Here is a 23,520-nt window from a genome sequence, read left to right as displayed (position 1 = left end):
GAGTTGGAGTCGTACATGGCCACGCAGTCATGGGTGAACAGGGAGTACAGAAGGGGGCTGAGCACACACCCCTGGGGAGCCCCCGTGTTGAGTATCAGCATGGCGGAGGTGTTGTTGCCGACCCTCAGGAAATCTAGGATCCACTTGCATAGAGAGGAGTTCAGACAGAAGGCCCTGAGCTTAATGACGAGCTTAAAGGGCAGTATGGTGTTAAAAGCTGAGTTGTAGTCTATGAACAGCATTCTGACATAGGTGTTCCACTTGTCCAAGTGGGATAGGGTGGTGTGTAGTGCAATGGCGATTGCGTTGTTCATAGATCTGTTGGCGCAGTATGCAAATTGTAGTGGTTAAGGGTGTCGGGTATGGTGGAGGTAATACAATCCTTGACTATCCTTTCAAAGCACTTCATGATGACAGAAGTGAGTGCTACGGGGCAATAGTAATTTAGTTCAGTTAACTTGGCTTGCTTGGGTACAGGAAGAATGGTGGCCATCTTTAAGCAAGTGAGGACTACAGTCTGGGATAGTGAGAGGTTGAAAATGTCTGTAAATACTCCAGCCGGCTGGTTTGCGGATGCTCTGGGGACGCAGCTTGGAATGCCATCCGGGCCAGCAGCCTTACGACGGTTTACAGCTTGGAATGCCATCCGGGCCAGCAGCCTTACGACGGTTTACAGCTTGGAATGCCATCTGGGCCAGCAGCCTTACGACGGTTTACAGCTTGGAATGCCATCCGGGCCAGCAGCCTTACGACGGTTTACAGCTTGGAATGCCATCCGGGCCAGCAGCCTTACGACGGTTTACACGCTTGAAGGTCCTACTCACTTCGGCTACACAGATTGGCAGCCCGCAGTCCTCGTGAGCTGCGGGGGCACACGTCGTCGTCTCTGTGTTTAGCATGTCTGGGAGTGAGGCATCAGTGACCGTGACGTGGCTAGTTTTATAATCCGTATTGTCTGAAGTCCCTGCCACATGCGTCTCGTGTCTGAGGCGTTGAATTGCGACTCTGTACCTGTACTGTCTTTTTGCCTCTTTGATTTTCTTGCGGTGGTCATAGGTGGTCTGTTCATATTTCCAGACACTCTACCGTGGTTAAATGCGGTGGTTTGCGCTAATAGCTAAACGCTATTTGCGTTTTTGGTTTGGGTATGTTTTAATCATCACTGTAGGAACAACATCCTCTATCCACTTCCTGATGAACCCAGATAGAAAGTAATTCAATTTGTGTCTAATTTATTCCCAGAGGTGGCCCGGAACATATCCCAGTCCACGTGATCAAGACAGTCCTGCAGCATGGATTCTGATTGGTCAGACCAGCGTTGTACAGACCTTAACACAGGTGCTTCCTGATTTAACTTCTGCCTATAGGCGGGGAGGATCAGAATGGAGATGTGGTCTGATTTGTCAAAGGAGGGGTTTGTATCCATCTCGGAATGGAGAATAACAAGGATCCAATGTATTTTTCCTGTGAGTGAGGCAAAAGATGTTCGAAATTCGGGAGAAGTTTCCTTACATTTCCTTTGTTAATGTCCCTGGCTACAAGAAATGAGGCCTCTGGATATGTTGTTTCCAATTTGTTAAAAGTCCTGTGTAATTCCTTGCTGTGTTGGCTTGTTGGGGGATGTACACAGCCGTGATACAAACATACACTCCACACACTGTGAAACAGGACAGGGCGTGGTGGACAATTGTTGCCAGATGTGGGCCCATGGAGTGTGTGTGTGTGTGTGTGTGTGTGTGTCTCGGTTCAGTGGTGATATCTCAGCTAAGCTACCACTGGAGGACAGACATGAGGTTCAAGACAAATGGAGCTAAGAAAGCTATGGTACCCCAGACAGAGTGGGCAACATCAATTGGTCTATCTCCAAGGCATTCCTAATCGATTACCAAACATTTCTTTAAAAAAAACAACGATAAAGCCTGGTAGGTGCACTTGACTCAGCAGTCCTAGTGCTGGGAAGGCAAAGTGTTCCCATTTTGAACCATTTCATGTGTCTGAAGATAAAACCCTGCCTACCCGGCAGGCCCAGAGAGCAAATCAAGTGTACATATAGGCCTTCCGTTGGCCAATCAGATAGCTCAGATCACCATGTCTGCAGTTTCCTCGAGCCATAGACTGTAAAAAGAAGCCTTGAACACATAGCAAAGTTGATACTGTGAGATTTCAAAACTGTTAAGACCATGACTCGAGAGAGACTCAACGAAAACAGCAAAGAGCTCCTGTTTTTAAGAGTAAGTTAATGTTTAAGTTGGTATTCAGCAGTCAACACTTTTATAAGCCATAAAATGCACATTCTTCCTACTTCCATTCACGCTACAACCAACACTGCAGCTGCAATGAATGAATATAGCAAAGTGTTCCGATAAGCTTGCGTTGTTACAGTGCCTTTGGAAAGTATTCAGACCCCTTGATTTTTTCCACATTTTGTTACAACCTTATTCTAAAATGGATTTTTTTTAAATCCTCAGCTATCTACACACAATCGCCCATAATGATAACGCGAAAACAGTCACTGTTTGTTTCTTTTGCAAATGTATTGAAAATAATAAACAGAAATACATTATTTACATAAGTATTCAGACCCTTTGCTATGAGACTCCGGTGCATCCTGTTTCCATGAATAATCGTTGAAATGATTCTACAACTTGATTGGAGTCCACCTGTGGTAAATTCAATTGATTGGTCATGATTTGGATAGGCACACACCTGTCTATATAAGGTAAAAACAAGCCATGAGGTCGAAGGAATTGTCCGTAGAGCTCAGAGAGGATTGTGTCGAGGCACAGATATGGGGAAGGGTACCAAAACATTTCTACAGGATTGAAGGTCCCCAAGAACACGGTGGCCTCTATCATTCTTAAATGGAAGAAGTTTGGAACCACTATGGCTCTTCCTAGAGCTGTCCACCTGGCCAAACTGAATAATCGGGGGAGAAGGGCCTTGGTCAGGATGGTGACCAAGAACCCGATGGTCACTCTGACAGAGCCCTAGAGTTCCTATGTGGAGATGGGAGAAACTTCCAGAAGGACAACCATCTCTGCAGCACTCCACCAATCAGGCCTTTATGGTAGAGTGGCCAGACGGAAGCCAGTCCTCAGTAAAAGGCACATGACAGCCCACTTGGAGTTTGCCAAAAGGCATCTAAAGACTCGGGAGACTAGTCAGGATCGAGGCAAAGATGAACGGAGCAAAGTACAGAGAAGATCCTTGATGAAAACCTGCACGAGAGCGCTTCGGACCTCAGACTGTGGTTTGTCATTATGGGGTCCCCTATTGTGTATAGATTGATGAGGGGAAAAAACTATTGAATCCATTTTAGAATAAGGCTTTAACGTAACAAAATGTGGAAAAAGTCAAGGGGCCTGAATAGTTTCCAAATGCACGGTATTATTAGCAGCTTGTGTCTTTTTTAATATCAGAGAATATTTCATTTTTTCTGATCATAGGAGTAACAGGCAGAAATAATGCATTGTAACTTGAGTTTTGCCATCAGCTGGAAGACTGTGTCCCCTTTTCTCAGCGGGGGGAGTGGAGGGACGGAGAGTTGGGTGATAGACAGCCTCACCACTGCTCTCTCCCCTCAGACTGACCATCAGATGGAAGACTGTCCCCTTTTCTCAGCGGGGGGAGTGGAGGGACGGTGAGTTGGGTGATAGATAGGGAGTGGAGGGACGGTGAGTTGGGTGATAGACAGGGAGGGGAGGGACGGTGAGTTGGGTGATAGACAGGGAGTGGAGGAACGGTGAGTTGGGTGATAGACAGGGAGGGGAGGGACGGTGAGTTGGGTGATAGACAGGGAGGGGAGGGACGGTGAGTTGGGTGATAGATAGGGAGTGGAGGGACGGTGAGTTGGGTGATAGACAGGGAGGGGAGGGACGGTGAGTTGGGTGATAGACAGGGAGGGGAGGGACGGTGAGTTGGGTGATAGACAGCCTCACCACTGCTCCCTCCCCTCAGACTGACCATCAGATGAAGGCCATCAGTCCAGTAAAAAAATAAGATAATTATTATGCTCACTCCGCTGTGCCTCAAGTAATACAATACATGATGTATTACCAGCGTGATCATTCACCTACATTTTTTTAATATAATTCCAAAATGGTCTGAAATGAACTACATTGACAGGGAAATTCAAGCACAGCCAATATGCAGTGATAATGTATTGGGCCTATAGCCTACTGCACAAATCTCATTGCTACAGAACTGTTTTTAATTGGTTAATGTTGCATGTTTAAAAAAAATCTGAGCGGTAGATCTCAGCTTGCATTTTGGCTCAGAAAGTGATCTTGACTCAGAAAAGGTGACCACTGATCTATGGTATGTTATTTTAACTACTAATCAAGCCCTTGAATAGCTGTATCAGATGTATTAGTGCTGGGTTGGAACAAAAGCCTGAAAAGCTGTGGATCCCTAGGACCTCTCTTCATGGGATTGCTCCGAAGCTGTAATGCCAATCTACATCACACGAGGGAGACATATCAAAACAGAACAAGTTACATGATGAAGGTAGTTATCAACAGAAATGTATTGTGCTATGTAGCTAAGCTACCGTTTAAAGTAAGATATAAGAACACACATCAGATACCAGCATTTGAAAGAAAACTTGACTGGCTCTCAGGAGTGAATGAAAAAAGAGACAACATGTGCAGCAGATTTGGCAGGGTGTGTGACTGAACGACAGCTACTGCTGCTCTGGTGTGTGTGTGTTGGGGGTGGGGGGGGGGGGGGGGGGGAGAGAAGATTAAGTAGGAGCGCAGGGGGTCAAAGGCAGAGGGTAGGGATGTGCTGGGGTCCACTGTACAGCTATTTTTTTTATCTGAAGTTGTGTTTATTAATATTGCCCTTGTGTGAGTCTGTACTCATGTTCCTTATGTGTTTACCTCTCAGTAAACTGGCACAAGACAACCGCGGGGGGGCAGGACCGAGTTTGGGAAACCCTGGTGTAAGGGACTGAGGATCCAGATAGCAGGGGCAGGGCGAGAGAGTTTTTCTGTGTGTGTTTGTGTGTGTGTGTGTGTGTGTGTGTGTCTGTGGGGGAGATGGGGTTGGTGTCCTCTGAATAGAACAGATGTCCTAGAGTGACATCACAATAGCCCTCTTCAGGCCCCTCCCTCTCTCTCACTGGCCAGCTGTCCCGCTGGCCTCTGGTAGGACACAGCACAGGGAGTTCTCTCTCACCTTCACACACACGCACGGCCTGATGCACGTGCATACACATGTAAACATACACACATGGATACAGCTGACATCATCAGCTGGATAAAGTGAAAAGGTACATATTGTGAACAGTGTTTAGGAGGCCACTGTGAAAGCCACTTATCAGGGACACAGTCAGGCAGAGATACTCATGTACATTCGGGCTCCCGAGTGGCGAAGCGGTCTAAGGCACTGCATCTCAGTGCTAGAGGCGTCACTACAGACACCCTGGCTAAATTCCAGGCTGTATCACAACCGGCCGTGATTGGGAGTCCCATAGGGCGGTGTACAATTGGCCCAGTGTTGTCCGGGTTTGGCCGGTGTAGGCCGTCATTGTAAATAAGAATTTGTCCTTATCTGACTTGCCTAGTTAAATAATTAATTTGCAATTAATTGCAAAGTCCCTCTTTGCCATGTAAATTAACTTAATCCCCCAAAAACATTTCCACTGCATTTCAGCCCTGCCACAAAAGGACCAGCTGACATCATGTCAGTGATTCTCTCGTTAATTCAGGTGTGAGTGTTGACGAGGACAAGGCTGGAGATCACTCTGTCATGCTGATTGAGTTCAAATAACAGACTGGGAGCTTCAAAAGTAGGGTGGTGCTTGGAATCATTGTTCTTCCTCTGTCAACCATGGTTACCTGCAAGGAAACACGTGCCGCCATCATTGCTTTGCACAAAATGGGCTTCACAGGCAAGGATATTGCTGCTAGTAAGATTGCACCTAAATCAAGAACTTCAAGGAGAGCGGTTCAATTGTTGTGAAGAAGGCTTCAGGGCGCCCAAGAAAGTCCAGCAAGCGCCAGGACCGTCTCCTAAAGTTGATTCAGCTGCGGGATCGGGGCACCACCAGTACAGAGCTTGCTCAGGAATGGCAGCAGGCAGGTGTGAGTGCATCTGCACGCAAAGTGAGGCGAAGACTTTTGGAGGATGGCCTGGTGTCAAGAAGGGTAGCAAAGAAGCCACTTCTCTCCGGGAAAAACATCAAGGACAGACTGATATTCTGCTAAAGGTACAGGGATTGGACTGCTGAGGACTGGGGTAAAGTCCTTTTCTCTGATGAATCCCCTTTCCGATTGTTTGGGGCATCCGGAAAAAAGCTTGTCCGGAGAAGACAAGGTGAGCGCTACCATCAGTCCTGTGTCATGCCAACAGTAAAGCATCCTGAGACAATTCATGTGTGGGGTTGCTTCTCAGCCAAGGGAGTGGGCTCACTCACAATTTTGCCTAAGAACACAGCCATGAATAAAGAATGGTACCAACACATCCTCCGAGAGCAACTTTTCCCAACCATCCAGGAACAGTTTGGTGCCTTTTCCAGCATGATGGAGCACCTTGCCATAAGGAAAAAGTGATAACTAAGTGGCTCGGGGAACAAAACATCGATATTTTGGGTCCATGGCCAGGAAACTCCCCAGACCTGGATTCCATTGAGAACTTGTGGTCAATCCTCAAGAGGTAGGTGGACAAACAAAAACTCACAAATTCTGACAAACTCCAATCATTGATTATGCAAGAATGGGCTGCCATCAGTGTGGCCCAGAAGTTAATTGACAGCATGTCAGGGCGGATTGCAGAGGTCTTGAAAAAGAAGGGTCAACACTGCAAATATTGAATCTTTCCATCAACTTCATGTAATTGTCAATAAAAGCCTTTTGACACTTATGAAATGCTTGTAATTATACTTCAGTATTCCATAGTTACCTCTGACAAAAATATCTAAAGACACTGAAGCAGAAAACTTTGTGGAAATTAATATTTGTGTCATTCTCAAAACTTTTGGCCACTGTTCAAAAGTTTGGGGTCACTTAGAAATATCCTTGTTTTTGAAAGAAAAACACATTTCTTGTCCATTAAAATAACATTAAATTGATCAGAAATACAGTGTAGACATTGTTAATGTTGCAAATGACTATTGCCGCTGGAAACAGCTGATTTTTAATGGAATATCTACATAGGCGTACAGAGGCCCATTATCAGCAACCATCACTCCTGTGTTCCAATGGCACGTTGTGTTAGCTAATCCAAGTTTAGCATTTTAAAAGGCTAATTGATTATTAGAAAACCCTTGTGCAATTATGTTGTATGAAAACTGCTGTTCTATAAAGAAGCAATAAAACTGGCCTTCTTTAGACTAGTTGGGTATCTGGAGCATCAGCATTTGTGGGTTCGATTACAGGCTGAAAATGGCCAGAAACAAAGACCTTTCTTCTGAAACTCGTCAGTCTATTCTTGTTCTGAGAAATGGAGGCTATTCCATGCGAGAAATTGCCAAGAAACTGAAGATCTCGTACAGCGCTGTGTACTACTCCATTCACAGAACAGTGCAGACTGGCTCTAACCAGAATAGAAAGAGGAGTGGGAGGCCCCAGTGCACAACTGAGCATGAGGACAAGTACATTAGAGTGTCTAGTTTGAGAAACAGACACCTCACAAGTCCTCAACTGGCAGCTTCATTAAATAGTACCCGCAAAACACCAGTCTTAAAGTCAACAGTGAAGAGGTAACTCCGGGATGCTAGCCTTCTAGGCAGAGGTACAAAGAAAAAGCCATATCTCAGACTGGCCAACAAAAATACAAGATTTAAGATAGGCAAAAGAACACAGACACTGGACAGAGGAAGGCCAGCATCCCGGAGTCGCCTCTTCACTGTTGAATTGATATTCTTTAAAAAATAAGGACATTTCTAATTGACCCCAAACTTTTGAACGGTGTTGTATATATACAGTGCATTTGGAAAGTAGTCAGATCCCTTGACTTTTCCATTTTGTTATGTTACAGCCTTATTCTAAACTGGATTAAATGTATTTTTCCCCCTATCAATCTACACAATGACAAAGCGAAAACAGTTTAGACATTTTTGCAATTGTATTAAAATAATAAACAGAACCTTATTTACATAAGTATTCAGACCTTTTGCTATGAGACTCAGGTGCATCCTGTATCCATTGATCATCCTTGAGATGTTTATGCAACTTGATTGGAGTCCACCTGTGGTAAATTCAATTGATTGGACATGTTTTTTTAAAAAAAGGCACACACCTGTCTATATAAAGGTCCCACAATCCATAGAGCTCCGAGACAGGATTGTGTCGAGGCACAGATCTGGGGAAGGATACCAACATATTTCTGCAGCATTGAAGGTCCCCAAGAACACAGTGGCCTCCATCATTCCTAAATTGAAGAAGTTTGGAACCACCAAACGGCAAAACTGAGCAGGGGGGGGGGGCTTGGTCAGGGAGGTGACCAAGAACCCGATGGTCACTCTTGCTTAGAGTTCCTCTGTGGAGATGGGAGAACCTTCCAGAAGAACAACCATCTCTGCAGCACTCCACCAATAAGGCCTTTATGGTAGAGTGGCCAGACAGAAGCCACTACTCAGTAAAAGGCACAACGCAGAATGCCTGGAGTTTGCCAAAAGGTACCTGAAGGACACATACTATGAGAAACAAGATTCTCTGGTCTGATGAAACCAAGATTGAACTCTTTGGCCTAAATGCCAAGTGTCACATCTGGAGTAAACCTGGTACCATCACTACGGTGAAGCATGGTGGTGGCAGCATCATGCTGTGGGGATGTTTTTCAGTGGCAGGGACTGGGAGACTAGTCAGGATCGAGGGAAGATGAACAGAGCAAAGAACAGAGAGATCTGTGATGAAAACTTGCTCCAGAGCGGTCAGGACCTCAGACTGGGGCGAAGGTTCACCTTCCAACAGGACAGCAACCCTAAGTACACAGCCAAGACATCACAGGAGTGGCTTCGAGACAAGTCTCTGAATGTCCTTGAGTGGCCCAGTCAGACCTGACAGAATCTGCAGAGGAGAATCGGAGAAACTTCCCAAATACAAGTGTGCCAAGCTTGTAGCATCATACCCAGGAAGCCTCAAGGCTGTAATCGCTGCCAAAGGTTCTTCAACAAAGTAGTAAGTAAAGGGTCTGAATACTTATGTAAAATTTCAGTTTTTTAATTTGGTATAGTTTGGTATATACAATAAGAATAACAATAACGAGGCAATATACAGGGGCACACAAACAGTGTACATAAGGTGTACAAAAGGGGGCGGGTCATTGTAAATTGTCCGGTGGCGATTTTATGAATTGTTCAGCAGTCTTATAGCTTGGCGGGAGAAGCTGTTGAGGAGCCTTTTGGTCCTAGACTTGGCGCTCCGGTACCGCTTTCCGTGCGGGAGCAGAGAAAACAGTCTCTAACTTGGGTGACTGGAGTCTCTGACAATTTTATGGGCTTTCCTCTGACACCGCCTATTATATAGGTCCTGGATGGCAGGAAGCTTGGCCCCAGTGATGTATTGGGCCGTTCGCACTACCCTCTGTAGCGCCTTACAGTCAGATGCCGAGCAGTTGCCATACCAGGCGGTGATACAACCGGTCAGGATGCTCTCGATGGTGCAGCTGTAGAACCTTTTGAGGATCTGGGCACCCATGCCAAATCTTTTCAGTCTCCTGAGGGGGAAAATATTTTGTTGTGCCCTCTTCACGACTGTCTTGGTATGTTTGGACCATGATAGTTCCTTGGTGATGTGGACACCAAGGAACTTGAAACTGTCGACCCGCTCCACTACAGCCACGTCGATGTTAATGGGGGCCTGTTCGGTCCGACTTTTCCTGTAGTCCACGGTCAGCTCCTTTGTCTTGCTCACATTGACGGTGAGGTTGATGTCCTGGCACCACACTGCCAGTTCTCTGACCTCCTCCTTATAGGCTGTCTCATCGTTGTCGGTCATCAGGCCTACCACTGTTGTGTCGTCAGCAAACTTAATGATGGTGTTGAAGTCGTGTTTGGCCACGCAGTCGTGGGTGAACAGGGAATACAGGAGGGAATACAGGAGTACACACCCCTGAGGGGCCCCAGTGTTAAGGATCAGCGTGGCAGACGTATTGTTGCCTACTGTTACCACCTGGGGGCGGCCCGTCAGGAAGTCCAGGATCCAGTTGCAGAGGGAGGTGTTTAGTCCCAGAGTCCTTAGCTTAGTGATGAGCTTCGTGGGCACTATGGTGTTGAACACTGAGCTGTAGTCAATGAACAGCATTCTCACATAGGTGTTCCTTTTGTCCAGGTGTGAAAGGGCAGTGTGGTGTGAGACTGAGATTGCGTCATCTGTGGATCTGTTGGGGCGGTATGCGAATTGGAGTGGGTCTAGGGTTTCCGGGAGAATGCTGTTGATGTAACTAGCTACCTTGAAGTAATTTCAGCCTATCAATCTAGTTAGAGTAGCTATCTTGTCTAACTACCTTAGCTGGCATGCTTGCTGGCAAGGTTGGGAGAGTTTAGAAAAGCAAACAATAACTAAATGTACCGAATAAGACTCACATTCATTCCTTTCAATGTTTTACAAAGATTTGAGCAGAGAAGCAGATTTAGTTTATGTTATTTTTACCACCACTTACAGTGCTTGTAAGTAAGCACTGGAAGTGTATTTGGCGCATGTGACTAATAACATTTGATTTGATTATGATTTGAGTCGGAAGGATACAGACAAGAAGTATGCTGAGATATTATTTGTTTTGAATACAGAAAATTAAGCATGACGATTTTTGCTCTAGATTGCAAGAAAAACGCTGTTTCAGGTGTTTGAAAAATACACAATTCTTGAGCTCTGCCTGCATGGAAACCAGTGTGGTTATTAGCGGCTAACCATAACAATGCTACATAATGTGAAAGGCTGAAGATGAAACATTGAGACGTCTGAAGCCAAGCCCAGTGCTGCTGGTGACAGTGACACACACACATATCTAAATACTGGACAGAAGAAGAGTGTGAGAGCTGGACCTACAGCAGGTGCAAAAAATACATGTAAAAAACGAGAGAGAGAGAGAGAGCGAGAGAGCGAGAGCGAGAGCGAGAGCGAGAGCGAGAGAGAGAACTATGGGAGCCATGGTGTTGAAGCTAAGGTCCATGTTCCAACACTTTTAACCCACATCCTTCCTTCCATCCTCCCTTTAGATAATCACTGATCATCAGAGACACTTTCCCTTTCCAGCTGACAGCAACTAGAGGTCCAGTGACTTCCTTCCCTTTAGAACCTGCATGCCTGCTGGATACAGAGGCAATGATCCAGAGATCAGTCATTCACACAGATGCATTGGTCTTCTTGTTTACTGTTGTAGCCTTTCAGAAAGCTCTTTTCAAAAGGCCACGGCAGTAAACTACACGCATATTACAGAAGTTAAATACACAAAGACAGACACTCATACCACACACACACACACACAAAGTAAGGCAGATAGACATAACCATACACACAAGCTGTAAAGCAGCTCCAGAGCCATGAGATGTGGAGAGGATACATTCTGTGATGTAGATATAAAGAGGTGACCTTTCCTGATGACATCTCAGTCCTGTCCAACCTTGACTTTACACACAATTAAGTCTAAATGCAGCAACAAATGGTTGCTGTGTGTTTTGCCAAATATGCGTACAGAGAAAAGGAAGGAGAAAAAGGGGAAAGGGGGAAAGATAGAGAAGGGAGGTAGATGGAAGACAGGGATAGATCGAGAAAAGAGGAGGAGAAAGAGAGGGTGAAGGGAAAAGAGAGGGAAAGATGGTGGAACTTGAGAGATCGAGAGAAAGAGGATGAGAATGAGAGAGGGTGAGATAGAAAGGCTCTTTGGACCCCCATCCCCCATCCCTGTGGTGTTTGCTCTCCTTGGAGACGTGAGCCTCTAAGTGCTAGGCTCTTTACCATGCTAATCTAACAGCACGTAATTGGCCTGGCAACAATAGTCCTTCTAAAGGACACTTGGCTAGCGTAGCCTAGCATTAACGTCTAACCATTCAGCAACAATAGGCTCTTCCACAGCCTAGCTACAAATTGACCTATAGCCCTTTCCCTATAAGTGGCTTGAGTAGATCTGTAAAGATTAGTAAATATTGTAGAAGTAGTTCATAACCTATCAGGGCACAAGGTGGAACTGTTAGCCACCTTAACGTCTATATCAATCCAATCCTTTCAGAGCTACATGAATTGCCAAGTTGCGGGTAGGGTCAGGGGTTTGGAAATGGGGAAAAAGAGGGACACTTGGCGATATGTTTTTTTGGTTCGATTTGCAGCACCAGATACAGTGCCTTCAGAAAGTATTTATGCCCCTTGATTTATTCCACATTTTGTTGTGTTACAGCCTGAATTCAATTAATTCTCATCCATTAACACACAATACCCCATAATAACAAAGTGAAAACTTAAGTTCTAATTTAAGTTCTAACTTTAACTAGGCCACTCAGGAACATTCAGTGTAGGTTTTAGGATATATGTGAATTTGTCTCCAAGTGTCTGTTGGAAAGCAGACTGAACCAGGTTTTCCTCTAGGATTTTCCCTGTGCCTATAGCTGTATTCCATTTCATTTTATAAATTAAAAAAAAAACTCCCTAGTCCTTGCCGATGACAAGCATACCCATAACATGATGCAGCCACTACCAAGCTTAAAAATATGAAGAGTGGTACTCAATGATGTGTTTTGTTGGATTTGCCCGAAACATAACGCTTTGTATTCAGGACCTATTTTGCAGTATTACTTAAGTGCCTTGTTGCAAACAGTATGCATATTTTGGAATAGTTTTTATTCTGTACAGGCTTCCTTCTTTTCACTCTGCCATTTAGGTTAGTATTTTAAAGTAACTACAATGTTGTTGATCTATCCTCAGTTTTCTCATAGCACAACCATTAAAATCAGTAACTGTTTTAAAATCCCCATTGGCCTCATAGTGAAATCCCTGAGTTAGGAAGGACGCCTGTATATTTGTAGTGACTGGGTGTATTGATACAATATCCAAAGCCTAATTAATAACTTCACCATGCTCAAAGGGATCTTCCAATCGGTGTCCCCTCTGGTCTTTGTGGGTGAATCTGTGCTTGTAATTTACTACTCGATTGAGGGACCTTACAGATAATTCTATGTGTGGAGTACAGAGATGGGGTAGTTATTCAAAAATCATGTTAACCACTATTATTGAACACGGAATGAATTTGTTTAGTATATTTTTTACCGCTGAACTTATTTAGGCTTGCCATAGCGAAGGGGTTGAATAATTATTTGTTAATAATTTGTCAAAATTCTACTTTGACATTATGGGGTATTGTGTGTAGATCAGTTACACAAAATCCCAACTTAATACATATCGTATTTGGGCTGTAACACAACAAAATATGGATAAAGTAAAGTGGTGTGAATACTTTCTGAAGGCACTGTATGTAAAAAAGTTATACTTTTTAATGTTAAATTATTTTGTATTTCATGCATCATACCATTCTCAGCTAATCTTTTAAAATTCCTCAAGGAGGAATTCCTTCATTTTAAAAGATTCCTCACATCTTTTAACATTCCAAAAGGGAGCTTTTCTACCCACATTAGGCGAAAGGAGTCCTCTAATTCTCCTTACAATTTTCATTAGATTTTAGTTCCCAAGTCTCTGATTCCTCCTCTCAAACATCATATAATCTCTAACTTATCAAGGTCACCCAAACTCTTCCTTCTTAAAAAGGGGTTTGGAATCCTATCTGGGTCAGGCATGGGTTATTAGCAAAAGCTTTTTAAACGCCTACGCAAAGGCTGAGACATGGCTAGCTGTACAGGGAGAGAGGGAAACCTAGGGATAGAGATAAAATATAAACTTTCTATTCACGTGTGTTGTTTGTGAACTCTCTCTCACACACACACACACACACACACACACAAACGCACACAAACACACTGCATGTTTGGCATTGCATGTTTGCAGCATGACATAATGACATCAGGTGCCAGAGAAAAATACAAATTTCAGTTCAGATAAAGAACAAAGACAAACACTCAGAACATGTGAGAGATAGTTGAACATGTTGCTACCAGACAATTTTCTGTAAACAACCATAAACTGATTATGTAGTATCATTTTGTACTAAAGGAATAGCTCAGATGAACTCGTGGATACCATGTTTATGTATCTGCGTCCAGTATGAAGAAAATTAGAGGTAGTTTCGCAAGCCAATGCTAACTAGCGTTAGCGCAATGACTTGAAGTCTACAAGAACAGTAAGCATGCTAGCTGTTCCTATAGATAGCCAGTCATTGAGCTAACGCTAATTAGTAACTTCCTTCAAACTGGACGCAGATACATAAAAATGGTATGCACATAAAAATGGTATGCACCATGTACAGAGTGCTGGTATGAACATGGTATTGAAACTAGGTAGGGTTGGTGCTTGTTACATGAAGAGTGGGCAACATTTCCGCTCTGATAATGTCCTTTAAGCAGTGCTAAAGAGATGATTCTACACTCTTACCAATACCGATCAAGACCCCCAAGGGGTTCCGCTGTTTAAATGCCTGCCCCCTGCATCTCCCCTACCCCACCCGGCAAGTCTATCCAAGCCTAGCAGCTGTTCTTCACGAGGGAGGATAGGGAGGGGGTTCCATCTGTGACTACAACCAGCAGCACTCAAGGCTGTGTGTGTGTGTGTGTGTGTGTGTGTGTGTGTGTGGGGGGGGGGGGGGGGGGGGGGACTGGTCCAAGGCTGGGATGTGAGACAGATGCATATCTCCATCTGAAAAACATCTGTTCAGCCCAGCTAAGTCAAAATCAATATTTATCATATTAACACTCACTGATGCATGACTCATTGTTTTAAACCACATGTAACCATTTTTCATAGGGATTACCATGACAACCATGGATGGCAGATGGATGGCCTGGGCTGGTAGAATTCAAACTATTCCTTTTTCCTACACTGTCTTTTCAATCAGAACCTCTGTTGTGTGTGTGTTCATACACGATATATACACAAAATAATATGTAAACCCCTTCAAATTAGTGGATTTGGATATTTCAGCCACACCCGTTGCTGCCAGGTGTATAAAATAGAGCATGCAGCCATGCAATCTCCATAGACAAACATTGACAGAAGAATGGCCTTACTGAAGAGCTTAGTGACTTTCCACGTAGAAGTCAGTTCGTCAAATTTCTGCCCTGCTAGTGCTGCTCCGGACAACTGTAAGTGCTGTTATTGTGACGTGGAAATGTTTAGGAACAACAACGGCTCAGCCATGAAGTGGTAGGCCTCACAAGCTCACAGAATGGGGCGGCCGAGTGCTGAAGCCAGAAGCGCGTAAAAATCGCCTGTCCTCGGTTGTAACACTCACTACCGAGTTTCAAACTGCCTCTGGAAGCAATGTTAGCACAATAACTGTTCGTCGGGAGCTTCATGAAATGGGCTTCCATGACCGAGCAGCCGCACACAAGCCTAAGATCACCATGCGCAATACCAAGCATCGGCTGGAGTGGTGTAAAGCTCGCCACCATTGGACTCTGGAGCAGTGGAAATGCGTTCTCTGGAGTGATGAATCAGGCTTCTCCATCTGGTAGTCCGGCAGATGAATCTACCTGTGCAAATGCATAGTGCCAACTGTAAAGTTTGGTGGAGGAGGTATAATGGTCTGGAACTGTTTTTCATGGTTCGGGCCAGGCCCCTTAGTTCCAGTGAAGGGAAATCTTAACGCTACAGCATACAATGACATTCTAGACGATTCTGTGCTTCCAAGTTTTTGACAACAGTTTGGGGGAAGGCCCTTCCCTGTTTCAGCATGACAATGCCCCCATGCACAAAGCGTGGTCCATACAGAAATGGTTTGTCAAGATCGGGGTGGAAGAACTTCACTGGCCTGTACAGAGCCCTGACCTCAACCCCATCAAACACCTTTGAGATGAATTGGAACACCGACTGCAAGCCAAGTCTAATTGCCCAACACCAGTGCCCGACCTCACTAATGCTCTTGTGGCTGAATGGAAGCAAGTCCCCTCAGCAATGTTCCAACATTTAGTGGAAAGCCTTTCCAGAAGAGTGGAAGCTGTTATAGAATCAGGAAGGACCAAATTCATATTAATGCCCATGATTTTGGAATTAGATGTTTAACGAGCACATGTCCACATACTTTTGGTCATTTAGTGTACAGTAGCTGGCCAGACTAACTTATCAATTAAAAAAAATGTTAGCTGATATGGGCTGATTGAGTCTGTCAGTGACTGATATTACAAGAGAAGACCTGCTAATGTACTACCAAATTTCAAAATTGCACCTTGTGTATTCTACTATTCTAACCCTCAACAGTAAGTTGAGACCCCGACTGTTGGTTATGCCCAGGGCCCACTCTGCATGTGAGTAGTGCCAAGGAGAAGTATAATAAAAACATGTGGTGTAGAATCCACACCATAGTGATTTGTGATAACTGAGTGTCATTGAACTTCAGCCTACACACAGCAATCACCTTTAGGAATGTGTGGGTAGGTTTCTCTCCCAGCATCCGAGAGTGATGAGAATGGAAGGAAGAGAGAGGAGGGTAAAAGGAGACGATGGGCTTGATTTGAATGTGACACACCTCTGCATCGCCCCTGCTCTCTCTCAAGAGTGTGCAAAGCTGTCATCAAGGCAAAGGTGGGCTACTTTGAAGAATCTCAAATATAAAATATATTTTGATTTGTTTAACACTTTTTTGCTTACTACATGATTCCATATGTGTTGTTTCATAGTTTTGATGTCTTCACTATTATTCTACAATGTAGAAAATAGTAAAAATAAAGAAAAACCCTTGAATGAGTAGGTGTGTCCAAGCCTTTGACTGGTACTGTATATTTATTATATTTCTCTTTCTGTCTCTTTTGCTCTCTCTCCCTCACACACAAACAAACAAACAAACAAACACGCACACACACAGAGACAAAGTCCCACTTCCTACCCAGGGAAGCACCCTCCCTAAGTACCAGATCAAGTCAGGCAGTGTGTGGGTGCACTGTAGCAACAGATATGCTGCTTGAATATCTCCAATTCATAGTACGATAGGATCTCAGCAAATATAAAAACAGGGAAAAGTCCTCACAGGGGGAAAGAATATTGAATGTCTTCAGACACAGGACATTTGTCCATTCATTAGGGGACATGCAAACACGCTGAGTATTTCCAAATCAACACTGTAGTAACTGTACTGTAGTAACTGTACTGTAGTAACTGTACTGTAGTGACTGTACTGTAGTGACTGTACTGTAGTGACTGTACTGTAGTGACTGTACTGTAGTGACTGTACTGTAGTGACTGTACTGTAGTAACTGTACTGTAGTGACTGTACTGTAGTGACTGTACTGTAGTGACTGTACTGTAGTAACTGTACTGTAGTGACTGTACTGTAGTGACTGTACTGTAGTGACTGTACTGTAGTGACTGTACTGTAGTAACTGTACTGTAGTAACTGTACTGTAGTAACTGTACTGTAGTAATCAAGGCTAAGTGTCTTCGAGCAATCATTTCCCAAAAGTTAATTCCACAATGCTGCCCATGTGATTTTACAGGCTTACTGAATCTCTCTCTTCAGCAAACCCAGCTTACAGCTCAAACAATAAGAATTACGGTGCCTTGATTCCTACAGTATGTGAACACCACAAAATCAGCAAGGACCAGTGGGCCTATGTGGGCCATAGCCTCTGCATAACCGTAACACTATACTGTCAAAGGCCTGGATATAATAGCCTTGCAATAAGTTCAGCAATTAGCTTTGATTGAGATCAAAATGTTAAAAAACATAAAACCGTGCTATCAAATCAAATTTTATTCATCAGGTACACAGTTTACAGCAGGTATAAAAGGTAATGCTTGTGTGCTAGATCCCTCAACATTGCAGTACAATAATCAGTATCAAATCAAATTTTATTGGTCACATACACATGTTTTGCGAAATGCTTGTGTTCCTAGCTCCAACAGTGCAGTAGTATCTAACAATACACAAATCTAAAAGTAAAATAATGGAATTAAGTAATATATAAATATTAGGTTGAGCAATGTTGGCATGGCATTGACTAAAATACAGTAGAATAGAATACAGCATATACATATGAGATGTGTAAAGCAGTATGTAAACATTATTAAAGTAGCCAGTGATTCCATGTCTATGTATATAGGGCAGCAGCCTCTAAGGTGCAGGGTTGAGTAGCCGGGTGGTAGCCGGTAGCTGATGGCCTTGAGATTGAAAAACAGCTTCTGTCTCGCAGTCCCAGCTTTGATGGACCTGTACTGACCTCGCCTTCTGGATGACAGGTTGTTTTCCTTGATCTTTTTGGCCTCCCTGTGACATTGAGTGCTGTTGGTGTCCTGGAAGGCAGGCAGTGTGCCCCCGATGATGCGTTGGGCAGACCGTACCACCCTCTGGAGAGCCCTGCGGTTGCGGGCGGTGCAATTGCCGTACTAGGCGGTGATACAGCCCCACAGGATGCTCTCAATTGTGCATCTGTAAAAGTTTCTGAGTGTCTTAAGAGCCAAATTTCTTCAGCCTCCTGAGGTTGAAGGGGCGCTGTTGCGCCTTCTTCACCACACTGTCTGTGTGGGTGGACCATTTCAGAATGTCAGTGATGTGTACGCCGAGAAACTTGAAGCGTTTCACCTTCTCCACTGCGGTCCTGTCAATGTTGATAGGGGCGTGCTCCCTCCACTGTTTCCTGAAGTCCACGATCAGCTCCTTTGTTTTTTTTACTTTGAGATAGAGTTTATTTTCCTGGCCCCACTCTGCCAGGGCCCTCACCTCCTCCCTGTAGGCTGTCTAATCATTGTTGGTAATCAGGCCTAGTACTGTTGTGTCGTCTGCAAACTTGATGATTGAGTTGGAAGCATGCGTGGCCACACAGTCATGGGTGAACAGGGAGTGCAGGAGGGGGATGAGCATGTACCCTTGTGGGGCCCCTGTGTTGAGGATCAGCGAAGTGTAGGTGTTGTTTCCTACCTTCACCACCTGGCGGCAGCCAGTCAGGAAGTCCAGGACCCAGTTGCACAGGGCGGGGTTCAGACCCAGGGCCCTGAGCTTAATGATGAGCTTGGAGGGTACTATAGTGTTGATGGCTGAGCTATAGTCAATGAACAGCATTCTGATGTAGGTATTCCTCTTGTCCAGATGGGACAGGGCAGTGTGCAGTGCGATGGCGATTGCATTGTCTGTGAATCTATTGGGGCGGTAAGCAAATTGAAGTGGGTCTAGGGTGGCAGGTAAGGTAGAGGTGACATGATCCTTAACTAGCCTTTCAAAACAGTGCTACGGGGCTATAGTCATTTAGTTCAGTTACCTTTGCTTTCTTGGGTACAAGAATAATGGTGGACATCTTGAAGCAAGTGAGGACAGCAGACTGGGATAGGGAGAGATTGAATATGCCCATAAAAACTCCAGCTAGCTGGTCTGCGCATGCTCTGAGGAAGCGGCTAGGGATGCCTTCTGGGCCGGTAGCCTTGCGAGGGTTAACACTCTTAAAATGTCTTACTCACGTCGGCCATGAAGAACGGAAGCCCACAGACCTTCGGAGCGGGCTGTGTCGGTGGCACTGTGTTATCCTCAAAGCGGGCGAAGAAGGTGTTTAGCTTATCTGAGAACAAGATGTCGGTGTACGCGACATGGCTGGTTTTCCCTTTGTAATCCGTGATTGTCTGTAGATCCTGCCACATACCTCGTGTCTGAGCCGTTGAATTGCGACTGCACTTAGTCTCTGTACTGACGCTTCACCTGTTTGATTGGCTTGCGGAGGGACTAACTACACTGTTTGTATTCGGCCATATTCCCAGTCACCTTGCCATGGTTAAATGCAGTGGTTCGCACTTTCAGTTTTGCACAAATGCTGCCATCTATCCACGGTTTCTGGTTTGGGTAGGTTATAATTGTCACCGTGGGAACAACATCCCCTATACACTTCCAGATGAACTCAGTCACCGTGTCCGTGTAAGCGTCAATGTTACTCTAAGCTACCCGGAACATATCCCAGTCTGTGTGATAAAAAAACATCTTGAAGCATGGATTCCGATTGGTCAGACCAGCTTTGAGTAGACCTTAGCACGGGTACTTCCTGTTTGAGTTTCTGCCTATAGGAAGGGAGGAGCAAAATGAAGTCGTGATATGATTTGCGAAAGGGAGGGCGGGGGAGGGCCTTGTAGGCATCTCTAAAAGGCGAGTAGCAGCGATTTAGTGTTTTCCCTAAGCGAGTACTAGTCAATGTGTTGATAGAACTTCGGTAGAGTTTTCGGGGGGGCAAATTACGGGGGGCAACCCCCTGAATGACAGATGAGCCCCCCTAAATGCAACAAAAGTGAAACTTGTGTTTTCAAATGAAAACATGACTGGTTGTGTTCATTTCACATTTAAAGAGGATTAAAAAAAATAATACTTCAATTCCATGTCTTTATTTAGAGACCCCTGAATTTCAGGATAATATTTGCCCTCTGCGAAGGAGGATAGTTTAGCCAGCCACCAAGCTCCACCTAAATGATGCATGGTCACACACAGGGTTAACGCAAGGTAATAATCTATGGCATCTATGAAAGGGAGCTCGTCTGACCAATTCAGAGGGAAAGCAATGAGAGGATAATGAGCTGTGATGTACTGAGGATGCAAACAGAGATTGTTCTAAAGACAGCGATGTGCTAATTAACAGCCGGTCACTTCGCTGACTATACCAATAGGGTCTCTAATAGCATTTAGGAAGCGGGTCACTGTTACACCCACAGCCAAGTGCGCGACTGGAAGCCTGGATGAATGGATGGATGCCCAAGGATGAGGTGAGCCCTCGGGTACCACAAGCTGCGTACGCATCCTGTGTCTGACTGGTTGCGTAAATATGATATGCCGAAGGGAGGGCACGGGAGGGCCTTGTAGGCATCTCTAAAAGGCGAGTAGCAGCGATCTAGTGTTTTCCCTAAGCGAGTACTACAGTCAATGTGTTGATAGAACTTCGGAAGCGTTTTCCTCAAATTTGCTTTGTTAATATCCCCAGCTTCAATAAATACGGCCTCAGGATAGGTGGTTTCCAGTTTGCATAAAGTCCAGTGTAGTTCCTTGAGGGACCGTCATGGTATCGGCTTGAGGGGGAATATATACGGCTTTGACTATAACCGAAGAGAATTCTGTTGGGAGGTAATACGGTCGGGATTTGATTATGAGGTATTCTAGATTGGGTGAACAAAAGGACTTGAGTTTCTGTATGTTATCACAATCACACCATGAGTAGTTAATCATGAAACATACTCCCCCGCCTTTCTTCTTTCCGGAGAGTTCTTTGTTCCTGTCTGCGCGATGAACTGATAACCCAGCTTGCTGTATGAATGGGGACAGTATATCCCAAGAGAGCCATGATTCCATGAAACAGCCTATGTTACAGTCCCTGATGTCTCTCTGGAAGGAGATCCTCGCCCTGAGCTCGTCTACTTTATTGTTCAGAGACTGAACATTAGCGAGTAATATACTCAGAAGTGGTGGATGGTGTGCCTGCCCCCTGAATCAGACTAGAAGTCCACTCAGAATATCTCTTCTCCGCTGGCTGCGACTCAGAACAGCCTCTGGGATAAGTTAAATTGCCCCTTACGGGTACGAACAAAGGATCCAATTCGGGAAAGACGTATTCCTGGTCGTAATGCTGGTGCGTTACTACCGCTCTGATATCCAAAAGTTATTTTCGGCTGTATGTAACAAGACAAAAAACGCTCTGGGCTAATAATGTAAGAAATAACACACACAAAAAAATAATACTGCAAAGTTGCTTAGGAGCCAGAAGCAGAGCTGTCATGTCTGTCGGTGCCATATTATCAATAATAAGAGTAAAGTCAAATAAAAAATAACAAGTAATTGAAAAGTAGTATGCATAGTAAAACCTAATATATACACAACAGGGTATCAGAGTAGATAATGAAAGTGCCAAGTCAAGTATGGCTTTATTTAGAAATATAATGTGGGTAGTGTCTTGGTCGAGCAGTTGAATAAATAGCAAATGCTAGAGCAGCAGTGTGTGTGTATTTGAGTCTGTGTGCGTATTTGTGGGTGGTTATGTGTGTGTGTGCGCTTGTGTGTAAGGGTTGGATGTGTGGAGAGTCTATTAATTACAATTGCTGCATGCTGCCTACTCGCAAATGTAGCTAGCTACACAAGGCTAATAACCTACTAACAGAACAGCATCCAAAGCTTCAGTCATCATGTGATCACCCTCAGAGCAGAGAGAGAGAGGAGATATGTACACATGAGAAGTAGTCTGCTGCTGATCTCCCAAGGAGCAGAGTGCAAATTACGGGGGGGGGGGCAACCCCCAACGAGAGAGAATGAGAGATGAGCCCCCCTAAATGCAACAAAAGTGAAACTTTTGTTTTCAGATGAAAACATGACTGGTTGTGTTCATTTCACATTTAAAGAGGATTAAAAATATATATAATTAAATTCCATGTCTTTACTATAAGGCTCATAAAAAATAGAGACCCCTGAATTTCAGGATAATATTCGCCCTCTGCGAAGGAGGATAGTTTAGCCAGCCACCAAGCTCCACCTAAATGATGCATGGTCACACACAGGGTTAACGCAAGGTAATAATCTATGGCATCTATGAAAGGGAGCTCGTCTGACCAATTCAGAGGGAAAGCAATGAGAGGATAATGAGCTGTGATGTACTGAGGATGCAAACAGAGATTGTTCTAAAGACAGCGATGTGCTAATTAACAGCCGGTCACTTCGCTGACTATACCAATAGGGTCTCTAATAGCATTTAGGAAGCGGGTCACTGTCACGCCCACAGCCAAGTGCGCGACTGGAAGCCTGGATGAATGGATGGATGCCCAAGGATGAGGCGAGCCCTCGGGTACCACAAGCTGCGTACGCATCCTGTGTCTGACTGTTTGCGTAAATATGATATGTAATCCTTCTGACTGTGTGATGCTCACTGTACCCTGTAATGCGGTGGCATGACAACAATAGTAATCTTCAATGCATCGGAATGATGATTCCGCTGACGTTTACTTGGCCTACATAGGCTGTAGGCTAAATATATATCTAGGCTATGCGGCCATTCGAAGCGAATTAGAGAGAAAAAAAGTAAGCTACCATGCTTGATATGAATGAGTCTTTGAATCGCCTAACATGGTCTTGGTTTATACCAAAAGCGCGGAGCACAGATAAACATTTTCTATTTTAAAAATCATTTAGGAATAAACGTGTTCCTTACCTCAGTGGTCTCATCTGTTTGGTCATTGTGGTGGATGGGTACATGAAACGCAGGTGGAGGGATACAGAACGACGCCCAATTTAGAAAGAGGGGGAGAGAAATCCATAGAGAAAGACAATCATTGTAATGGACCGCGTTATAATTGCCTTTATGCATAATCATCCCTATTTTCATCATGCTTACCCGATTTGATCGGGATCCGGCTCTTGTATCTGATATTGGTCGTCATCTTCACGGCTCTCCTCCCCTCGGTGTCTCTTCCAAAACGGACGTACTGTTTGGTAAAAGCACGCGCCCGGTCCTTCTCCGCGATACTACAGCAGCCCGACAGG

At 44.6% G+C, this 23,520-nt stretch overlaps 1 protein-coding gene across 2 annotated transcripts in view; it reads right to left on the bottom strand.

Moving 5' to 3' along the window:
* Nucleotides 1-23,474, bottom strand: part of LOC139389663 (septin 5a) — a 33,041-nt gene extending 9,567 nt beyond the window's left edge. Inside the window, exons 1-2 of one of the 2 annotated variants that reach the window (XM_071136538.1) lie at nucleotides 23,372-23,474; nucleotides 23,189-23,202 (exon numbers count right to left, since the gene is read on the bottom strand). In XM_071136538.1, coding sequence (XP_070992639.1) covers nucleotides 23,189-23,202; nucleotides 23,372-23,417 — 60 coding nt within the window. In that variant the 5' untranslated portion in view covers nucleotides 23,418-23,474. The remainder of the gene's footprint in view (nucleotides 1-23,188; nucleotides 23,203-23,371) is intronic. The other variant, XM_071136539.1, reaches the window with a different exon arrangement.
* Nucleotides 23,475-23,520: the final 46 nt, after the last annotated feature.

Source organism: Oncorhynchus clarkii, chromosome 30 (genome assembly GCF_045791955.1).
Source record: "Oncorhynchus clarkii lewisi isolate Uvic-CL-2024 chromosome 30, UVic_Ocla_1.0, whole genome shotgun sequence".
In the NCBI taxonomy this organism is placed as follows: Eukaryota; Metazoa; Chordata; class Actinopteri; order Salmoniformes; family Salmonidae; genus Oncorhynchus; species Oncorhynchus clarkii.
The sequence above is the reverse complement of the archived record's forward strand: the minus strand, read 5'-3'. Positions and strand labels throughout refer to the sequence as shown.